Genomic DNA, 11,069 nt, shown 5'->3' with positions numbered 1-11,069 from the left:
CAGTACTTGAATTATAGTATTGCTCATCATACACTTTACTTTGCATGGGCCTCCTGAATTCAACCCTATTGATTAGCTCCTGACTTGAAAATGCAAGAACGATGCAAAAGTACAGTTCACCTTGGCTTTCTACTGGAGATTCAGGTAAGATTACCAATAAATAAAGTAATTAATGGTGTGTGCAATTCAATACAGATTGTAAAATAGGAGCCAGAAGGGGAAGAATCTTTAATACTGGTTGTTCTGAACAAGGCAGAGACATAGGAAGTGCTTCTGCATAACCTAAATTTACCGGAGAGTAACACAAATGAATCAATAACTAGAACATTGAGGCCAGGATTGCAGGAAATGGGGAGAATCATTCAGGTCGGCATCACAAAATATTGAGCATTCAATCACAAGCGGTACTTATGGTATTTTGGGACACCATGTCAGACACAATGGCAAGGCAGCCTCCAAAATTCATTATCTTCTACAGGAACAGTCTTCAGAGCCTCTGTGTCCTTGGTCTGTCAAGCAACATACTGCAATAACATCTAAGCTTAAGGAAATCCACTGATGGTCAAAGAGGCTCAGGTGCCAGCTAAGATATCTGCAGACCTGTATGTCAAGGCACACAAGGTTTTAAAAATCCAGCAGTGATGCACTGGGCAATTGTAGGACTCCTGTTAAAACTTGAGTTACATGACTTGGGCTAAAACCTGAGTCTGATAGTGTTGAATCCATCTGCACTGTTCAAGTTATTTGCTATTTCCCAATTTTGCAAAACTTAGGCCTTGTCTAAACACACAAATTGTGCCATTTTAACTACGTTGGTTTAGTTAAAGCACTACAGCCTTTCACAGATGAGGGCAACTGCACCTGTATTCCCCCTCTATGGTCCACCGAGGGCACCCACTGTCAGGCTTCCAGTTCCCCAGCCATTACCTATCTTGGGTGGAGACATGTGTCTCTCCCCTTTCTGACCAGGATTTTTCCAAGCTGCTCTGTTCCATGCTTATACTGTGAGTTCCCCAGCAGGTCAAAGTGCATAAGTAGGCCTGCTTTGCTTTTTCTCCTCAGAACCTATAAACAGTGCAATTTCGCACAGTTAAATTACCACACAGCTCTTTCTAAGCAAGCACATTTATTCTGAAGGTAAAAGCATGATAGAGAACACAGATTAAGAACAATAAAAGGACCTACGCACATGCTAATAAGCTTACCGGAGATCACCTCAACCCCAACAAGGGCTCTGGCAAGTGAACAGTCCTTCAAACCCCACACAGGGGTTTTCTGTGGTTCTTGGTTCATAGTTCATAAAGCCTTCAAAAGATGAGCCTGGGAGCTTAAATTAATAACTTTGCTTGACATTAAAAATCTTGCTCTCACAGACACTGGATATATGGCTTATTGCAACCATCTGTAACCCACTAACCCTCCTTTTTTTTTTTTTTGTCCTTTGACTTCAGGGTTGCTACTGAACCACTTCACCTTGAATGGTCCCTTAGAATATATGTTAACTACTTATGCTAAACAGTCTGTTCCACCTTGTATTTAGCTGTAACACTCTGAGTACCTTTCCTAGACCTGAAGAAGAGCTCTGTGTAGCTCGAAAGCTTGTTTCTCTCAACAACAGAAGTTGGTCCAACAAAGAATATTCCTTCACCCGCTTTTTCTTCCCTGCTTTGACAGTCTGGTGGAATCAGCCTCCTGCCTCAGCATATATTTAAGCCAGTAGAGCTCCCTTCCACAAGACGAACTCTGTTTGCTCTTTACAACCTGATTCTAGCCACTTTGCATCACCTGAGTGGCATAAAGTGGCCAGATAATGCGGAGCATCTAGCCCATAACATATACAGCTTTTTACACTGGGGAGAGGAACAGGTCCTCTATATGGATGCCGTCTTCAAGGGTCAGGTGAAAAACCAGCTAGGCTCAGAAGGCCGAACTGTGCATTTACAGAGAAAATAAGGGCTTTCAGTGTATGGGTCTTAGAGCCCTGGATGTCAAGTAATAAGATTGGAGAGAGAGAAGTTAGTGCAAGGAATATCTTTTATTGGACCAACTTCTGTTCGTAAAATAGACAAGCTTTACACAGAGCTCTTCTTCAGGTCTGTGTACAAGCTCAGAGGCTTGTCTCTCTCACAAACAGAAATTGGTTGAATAAAAGATACTACCTCCCCTGCCTTGTCTCTCTAATATCCTGGGACCAACAAGGTACAACAACACTGCATACAAGTAATAATATTGTGGTGTTACTCCCCAAGATATAACTTTTTTTAATGTGATATGTACCATCAACCCGTGACACACTAGGCTGATAAAGGCAGCCCTGTAAATGTGTGCATGTGCAACAGCTCAACTTATTTCAAATTTGTGTTGTTTTTTCCATCAGCTAAAAATGTGCAGCTGAGATGACAATGAGCAGCTAGCAGTTTTCACTGGCTACTTATCTCGGTGCCTAAATGTGGATTAAAAACCCTACATTTGGGTACCCATTTTTCTAAATATTGCCCATGTTCTTTTCACATTCACGATTAATTAGGTCTTATCTTTACCCTTTAATCTTGTCACACACAGGGCACTGAGTCCAATGTCTCAGGTTGCCCCTGCTCACCATAGACACAGTGAGTTAAAATGAATCACCAGGAAATTCGAGATTTTAAGAGAAGCTAGGCACCGTGCTTCTCCCCTATCTTGTACCTTGTGCAGTCACTTATGCCTGTGCAGAGCAGGTGTATTATATCGTTCTGATTTAGTACCATTTGGTCCTACTTTGCATAGGTGTAAATGACTGCATGGCAGTGGTGAGTCAGGCCACTAGTCCAAATAAAACATACCAATGGCCCTAATAAATAGCGCATATCAGTCAGTAGCATGTACCCTACTAATAGACATAATACTGGGGAGGCTTTTTTCTCTCCCCAACTATTTTAATCCCTCTTCCCCACTTAACTTTCCTTCCCAGAGTTGTCTCATCCAGCCACCTGCATCCTCTTTGCTATTCCCAGTTCTCCTCCCAAAATGGACAGTTGAGACTGTGTATTTAAGGCCGCCAGACTCCACCTCTTTCCCTGCATGCTCTATGGTTTACTCAAGCTGAGAGACAACCAGACCTTCACTTCCTATACCCTGTCAGAGTGGCTAGACACTCTGAAGTCCCTCTCATACCAGTCTGAACTGGGAAGCCATTCTGCTCTATGGGGCAGGAACTGTCTTTGTTCTGTGTTTGTACAGAGCACAATGGGATCTTGCCCCATGATTGGGGCTCCTAGGCACTGCCACAGTTCATTGTCAGGTAACAAGGTAAGCTGCCTTATTGAGACCCATTGTTCAGTCTTCTCCGAAAGTTGGGAGGTCTCCAAACACTTGAGTGAAAAGGAGACTCTGACTCGCCTTTCTCTGAGCTCTGGGTCCTAGTAAGACAAGATTTTAAACAAGTACACTCTTTTCTTTCTGACATTTTCCATCCCCATTGACATCTTGCCCTGTCATAACAATACATGGGGGTTTTTTTATGACTGCTTACTGCCACTTAGGGCATCTGTATATAAAATACAGTGTACACACACACACACACAATTTTCCCTTAGGAGATGAAGAACTTCTATGCTCAAAGGACAGCCTGCCCCCACCAGGCCTGTCCCCACTTTACACTATATAACCTGAAACACCACCTATCAGCTGCAGTCTTTCTGACAGAGGAGAGATGACTGAACAATACTCCACTCAGACCTCGTGGATGCTTTTGCTCTTTCAGCCAGGTGAGGCCCTCTTGGAAGAAACATGAGGGGTTCCCTTCTCACAAACCAAGGGCCATATGCTCTGCTTTCATTGTACTCCGAGACCATATAAATGAGATTGAGATCAGTAATAGTACTTCTGCCCTACAAATGGCAGTACAATGCTCTGTGGGGCAACAACAAACAGGAATTAGCATCCAAATGGCCTTTGGGATTGCATGCTGCAATGATGTCCATATATTGTATGGCACGTGAGCATGTGATACTGCTTATTTATAAAACTACACATCTCATCAACCATACACACTGGTTGAAAGTTTGTGATAACTGAAAAGGACGCAGTCTTTGTATCATGCTTAACAAAAACATGTCTGAAGAGCTGCCAGTCAAAAATGTGTACCATCTATAAATAAAATGATTTCATTAAATACATGCATCTTGACGCTATTTTACAACAGGAGCTAAGAGAGACGTTTTTACTGATCCCCTCAAATCAGTCAATTGTGCTGTTCCCTGTGAATTGATACAAAATATCATCTGATCACTTTTATGACTTTAGTACATCAGTACACTTGGAATGTCACTATCACATCTGTTTAATCAAGCTCTAGTCCATCTGTCTCTTTGGTGTGGTAATAGAATGAGAACAAACTCCAGTTGCTAATAACAAGCAACCCGTATATTTCCTGATCAAAGAGCTCACAGAGGGTTTGAAGTTTAAAGCACGGGAAGGTTTGTTTTGTTTCCTTACGCACCATTACTTTTTGCAGAAAGAAAAGAAAATATTCCACTTTGCGGAAGCACCTTTGGGGACTACAGAATTTCAGCAATCTGTCCTTGGGTCTTACCAGGGGATGCTGGTATTGAGTTGTCTACAAAAGGTTTTTTGCTTTTCCTGGCTCATTACGTCCACTGCATCAGCTTTTGCAAGGCTAGATTCAACGCAGAGCTTGTTTTGTCCAAGTTGATCAGTCCTCCAAAAAATCCTAAGGAAATGAACTTCTTAGCCTGCGCCTCTGCAAAGATTCTGAATGCAACCCTGAGGGAGATTGATTCCAACAGGACCTTGGATTTGGATGAGCCTTCCACATACATGTTGCAAGAATGGATTATCTCCCCTCCATATATAGACATGAAAATGTTCCTGATCCCACCAGTTGTCTGCCTTGTGGCAGCCATCCTGGTAATTCCCTGCATCTTGTTTGTGATTTTCTCCAGCTTCAGCATCCGCCAGGAAACAAGGTACCTGCTGCTGGGGAATACTTTACTTTGCGATCTGATGTACCTAATCTTCTACACCCTCTCCGCCGTTCTCAGTGGTGAGAACCTTACACTCCCCAAGTATGCTTGTGTGCTTCTGCTGTTTTTGCTGGCTGTGACTTACTGCGGGGGATTGCTCACAGCTGCTGCCATGGTACTGGATATATTTTTGGCCATTTTGTTTCCTTTGCACTACGTTGCCATTTTGCCGCCTTCACGAACGAAAAAACTGATCATGCTCATATGGCTCTCTTCTGGGGTTTTCCCAGGGATCATCTACTTGGTGCTGATGGTGACTCAAAAGCCCACACCGTGTCCCATGAACACATGCTCTGTGCCAATAATACTGGTCATGACTCTGAATGGAGACGATGCTGTGAAGCTCTGTTATGTGCTTTCGGTTGCTGTCCTCTTTCTCTGCTTGGCTTTAATACATGGTTGTTATATTATCCTGTATCTTAAAACAAGACAATCGGGCATATGGGAAAGCATTTTCTCTAGAGCTAGCGTGACATTCTTGATGCATCACACTATATTATTCTTTTACTTCTCTCCACTTCTGGCCCTTGTGGTGGAAACATTACTTTACATCAATGCTGTCATTGGACTACGGACAGGAATATGGATGTCTCTAACAATCTGCAATGTCCTGATTGTTCTGCCAAAAGCTTTGTTGCCTTATCTATATGGGCTTCGATATAGGGAGATATCGTCCTCTCTCAAATTCATTTTCAGAATGAAGCGCCTTAGTCTTGTGTCACCTGTTGTATCGCCATAAAGTGAGGCAGAATGTACCTACATGAGAGTAAGTTGAAAGGGGCTGTATTTGCTCTCTCGCAATAGGTAAGCATCTCACCAGCTACCTAGATCTTTATTTTCAGGTGTCAAAGGCATTGCTGTGGCTGGGGTAGTCCTACTGTCTTCTCACTATCAGAAGGCTGCACATCTTGACTACACCACAACGTGGGACCATACTCAGTGCACTGCATGTAGAACTAGAGCTTGCTCCATTGCTGGAAGTGGCATTCTTTGGAGGAGACATTAAACAGAGGTCATTTCTGCCCATCTGTACTGGAGGGGTCAAAGTTAAAAATAAAGAGCCAATGCTACAAAGACGAATGGCTAATCTTGGCTGCCTTGGCCTTGGGCTTGGCCAACATTGCACCTCAATAAAGTGAGTGCCCAAGTGTGTGCCTGAGGGAACATGTACACTGCAACATAATATGATGTAGACACTCAAGCACAGGGTTTCCTAACACAGGTCAGCTGACTCAAGTCCCACTAAACATGGGCTTCCATTGCAGTGTAGACATACCCTGTGCTGGTGCTGTGTGCATAATGACTATTGCATTCACCTTCAGAGGAGTTACTGCAAGACTGGTATCCAGTTGACTGTTTTGTAAAGCACATTAAAATACCTTGGGTATGACAAATACTCTATTCAATGACATCCTATGCTACTTCTCGTATGTCAATGCATTATCAGTCAAATGGATTAAGTCTAACAATGTACAAAACAATGGCTTTTCATCAAATGTCGTACAGAAGTGGAATGGTCTTGGATCAGCATCTAGCAGACAGTAATCAATGTGCAATGATGTTCTACAATAGCCAGTCTGTCTTTTAATTCTTTTCTCATCAGAGAAGTGCACAGGTGACTGATTACTGGATAAAATAAATGGATGGTATTTCAGATCTCAAGGGAAGCCAGCTCCTCTTAAGCAGACAAGCATTGGAGGGCAGTGTGGGGAAGCTCTGTTTATCGAACTCTGTGAAAAGCTTCCAGTATTTCAAACGATTATATTGTTTGAGCTTTTTAAATTTTATGTACACCACAATTTTTTGATTGGCTTTTAAAACACTGTACCTTGATTACACTCTGTGTGTCACTTGTCTCTGTATCAGTATACAGATTCTCCACTTTCTGTAGTTCTGTAGACCCTAATGCAAAGAGAGTGCAGCGTGGTAGCATTTTACAGCCAGAGACTCCAGCTGCTAGGAGCAGCAGCAGCCCAAGCAGGGACTTCTGGACCTTCAGAGAACTTTCGATAGTTTTGACTGGACTTCCTCTGCCCTGTGCAGATTGCCTATTTGCTCCAACCTTCTCCCTTTCCCTGCCCCCTCCTTGACAGTCTATTCACTTCAGACCTGTCCCTCCTACCCTCTCCTCCCATTTCCTTTTCTTTCCATTTAGTTGAATCTCTTCTAACTAAACTCACAACAAACAAACAAACAATGTTTACCATCACATTGTTCACTCTACTTGTGTGTTCAGCGTCTGTTTGATTGCAAGTTCTTCGGACAGGTGCCATCTACTACTCTGTTTGTAGGGTGCCTAGCACCATGCAGTCCCATTCTTAGTTTCTAAGGGCTAATCACTGGAATAAACATGACTAATATGTACTTTGCACTCACTTGACACAGCTGTAAAGGACTACACCAAGGGTGAGGCAGTGGAAAATCAGGCCCAAAGTATTTTGAAGTGAATAAACTCTAAGATATAGCAGAGTTTCTTTTATTGATGGCTGTATGTTTCTCTTGGTATCTTGTCCAAAACTGAACTTTAAAATCGCAAGTACTGTTCCACTGCAAATATCTGTTTGCGTAAGCTTTTCAATAAAAAAGTGCCTAGCATATGCTCTGTGCTGAATGCTTTTATTTTTCCTTAGTTATAGATCCCATAGACGTTTATTGTACTAGCCGCATTTGCAGAAAGACTGTCATTTAAATATGGAACCAAGTTCTTCAATAATGTGAGCACTAAGGGTGGAACAAATATTTTAAATCAGAATTTCCTGAACACTAAATATTAACAGAATCCAGGAGAGTCCCTAATAAGAGGGTGGTAGTGTGAAGGTTTTACTATGTATCTGGGGAGAAATGTTTTTCTCTCTAGCTACACATTGTTTTGCTCCAGGGTTGTCTGGCTTTTTATAGGGGATTTTTATAGTGGTCTATTAGCGTCCACAGGGGGAAATTTAACTTTTTCATTAGGTTCTCTTGGGTTTTGCTGTACATTATAAAGAGGCTTGCCAGGCTTTGATTCTTGTGATTCTGACAGATAAGGTCAGTGCTTATTTTTTAGCATTTTTAATGGGTTTCAATATTCAGAGTTGTGGGAAATTGGTCGGGGAAGGGGTGTCAGACAATTATTTATTGACAGTAGACACTGAGATTCAAAGATTTAAAGCTTTATAGCAATTAAAACACAAATTGTCATCATCCCAGGTCAAAATATACGAAGTAAATACCCTTAAATCAAACTTTACTAAGTTCTCAGGCAGCATTTTTCTTTCTTTGCCTCGCTGTGAATTGTGATTATCGATGGAGATGTTCTTTCACCTCTTTGTGCGTGTGTACAGTCAAATCAACGTTCACAGACACCTTCCAGTAAAAATCCAATCCTTCCAAGACTAATGATAAATAAAGAACAGGCCTTTTAAATAAAAACCTCACCAACCAACCCCCCAAAACAGCTTGGAAATAGGTTTTTCATGGTTGGTCCACTTTCCAAACTGGTATGAGCACGATCAGTTTTACTGGGTTTTATTCCTGGCTTTGCCAGAGATGTAAGATGTGATTCTGCACTGCTCTGCACCATGTACAATCATTTTCACCCATGCAAAGTGGGTGTAAAATGCTACCAAATCACTTTGAGCTGGTGTAAATGACTACATGAGGTGGGAGAAAAGAATCAGGCCCTTCCTAGGCATGTAATTTTGGGCAAATAACTGCATTTCTCTGATCAGTCTCCTGTTTGGGACATGAGGAAATCCCTATCTACCATACAAATGTTAGGAGACCTAATTCATGACATGATTGTAAAGAGCTTAGAGATCTTCAGATTAAAAATATAAACTTTGCCTTCTGAGATTTCCAAACAACCTACCTCTTCTGTGAGGAGCTAGGCGCTACCCTGGTAAACAAGCCACACCAGGCTAGTGAGGATGAGAGTGCCAGGAGATTAGATTCCTGGAGGACCAGCTGGCAGAAGATGCCAGTGGTGAGGGGGGCCAAGTTAAGAGCAGATGAAGAGCCTTCACACTGGCTATTGAACTCTGTGTGTTAGCTCCTTTGTTTTACTGTGCGAGTATTGGTGGAGGTGACTTTGCAATGGGGCCACAATGGGATCAGAAGAAGTTAAAAGAGCTAGGACTGGGCCCAATTTATGTTAGCTGAAGAGTGCTTTATGTGATTTTTTTTTTCCTACCACGGAGATGGCTCTACCACTCAGTGTTCCTGCTGTCATGGGATGATAAAAGGAAGCCAGTCATCTGACTGTTTCACACTAGTCAATTAATTCAAATAATTTGCTATAGCTGGATGCAATTCACATAACATTACTGTGCTTTTCAGTAATAAAGCCAAAGTTTCCAGGACACCTAAAACAATACATCTGAATATTTTTACTTGAGAGATTTTTCTTCCTAAATTTATATTGCAGTTGACTATTGTCTGTATATAATGTGGAAATTTTGAATGAGGTCAGACTTGAATTCCTAGAGGTCATCTTGTATCATCCATTACTTAAAAAAGAATCCAATTAGTATTTGGAGTAATGTCTCAAATTTAGATCAGTTTCAATGTCATGCGGTGTTAATAATAGCCATATAGGTAAACAAGCATACAGTATTTTAAAAAATACACTTGTTAAAATTTTGCTAATTGCTCCGTTAAACTAATTAAACTCCTGCAGGTTTGATACTTTATATTAAATGTGTCTGTTCCTTGAATGGCTAACTCCATCTGCTGTCTAACTTCTGAAAGGAGATTTAATATAACACACCTCACGTTGACTCTGTCTGTATGAACACAGTGTAGGTAATCTGTTTCTATCTAGCTGTATAGTTGCTGCCCACAAAATAAAACTCTCTAGGTTTTTAAATTAGAAAAAAGTTAGATTTTCAGCTAAGCTAAGTACCTGTGTTCATCAGCGTCACACACAAATGGACAAATATTACTTTAAGGGCCTGCTTCTACTGAGTTTGCAAGCTCCTTGCGGCATTTATACAGCTCCTGGCACAAAAGGGTCCTGCTCCAGGACTAATGTTTCTAGATGCTGTGAAACCACTAATAATATTAAAATCAAAACGAAAATCTCATTGACTTCAGTGGGAGCAGAACTGAGCCCTACACTTGCACCAAAGAAAATGTACATCCGAATGAAAGGATTACTTACTGTATCGCTTCGAAGAATCCTTTCAAGGCAATAACAAAAATATCGTCCATTAGCGGGAAGGAGAAAAATAAATAGCCAGTACATCCTCTAATCCTTTGTAAAATAGTTTAGTTTCCTCAACGACATTAAGAATCAAACTGCAGCGCAGGAAGGGTAAATCATTTTTGATCAATCCATTTCAGTCAGTGGCGCATATGTGCGTTTATAATGTTCTGTTGACACACACAGCTAAGCTAATAGTAAACTCATAAACCAGATTGTGGCAGGGTCTATATTAATACAGGGATGTTTCCCCATGACAACCTGTCTGTCATTATAACAGTGAGGAACAGAAGAATCATTAACTAAACAGGCTGCAGCTTGCTAAAAATAGTGTTTTGTGGGGATTGTTTTGTTCTTGTCTGCTAAACAGAGTGAGAAATGAATGTGTTTTGGGATTTGTCTGGAAGCTTCTTTCTACACAACCCAATGTTGCTGCTGTTAGCAGAATGGCACAGTGTGAGCTAAGCAGAGACACTTCACAGCTTCTGAACTAAGGGGTGCTATGGAAGGAGACCCAAAAAGGAGCACAGACTGGTGTCTGTTGTTGTAGGTCTCAGCCTCATGTGATGACATGTAGTTGCATCATCTTGTGGTGAAGGGATGCAACACACTGAGATTAGATGTTCCCATTCTCTTATCTTATCAATACTTTTATACCAGGACAATCAGTGCAGCGTGTAAATGGACCAGAGAGTGTATCTGAAAGGAACTTAAATTCCTAAGCAGCAGATCAGCTGCCAGTCAAGCAACGTCAGTGCGGGTGGGTGGCTGGGTGTGACTGTGCATCATTCCTAGCCCAGTTCTATAAACGCCAACATTTTAGCTTTGATCAGGATGAGAGGATCTGTATTGAAGTCAATAGA

The 11,069-nt window shown here is 41.6% G+C and overlaps 1 protein-coding gene across 1 annotated transcript; it reads left to right on the top strand.

Moving 5' to 3' along the window:
* Positions 1-4,719: 4,719 nt before the first annotated feature.
* On the top strand, positions 4,720-5,763 carry GPR148 (G protein-coupled receptor 148). The gene has a single exon (XM_007064556.2). The coding sequence runs from the start codon at positions 4,720-4,722 to the stop codon at positions 5,761-5,763; it is 1,044 nt and encodes a 347-aa protein (XP_007064618.1).
* Positions 5,764-11,069: the final 5,306 nt, after the last annotated feature.

Source organism: Chelonia mydas, chromosome 9 (genome assembly GCF_015237465.2).
Source record: "Chelonia mydas isolate rCheMyd1 chromosome 9, rCheMyd1.pri.v2, whole genome shotgun sequence".
Taxonomy (NCBI): domain Eukaryota; kingdom Metazoa; phylum Chordata; order Testudines; family Cheloniidae; genus Chelonia; species Chelonia mydas.
This window is presented reverse-complemented; position numbering and strand designations above follow the sequence as displayed.

What these genes read in the sequence shown, in the direction of transcription:
- GPR148 (XM_007064556.2), top strand. Translation starts at nt 4,720, where the DNA reads ATGAACTTCTTAGCCTGCGCCTCTGCAAAGATTCTGAATGCAACCCTG.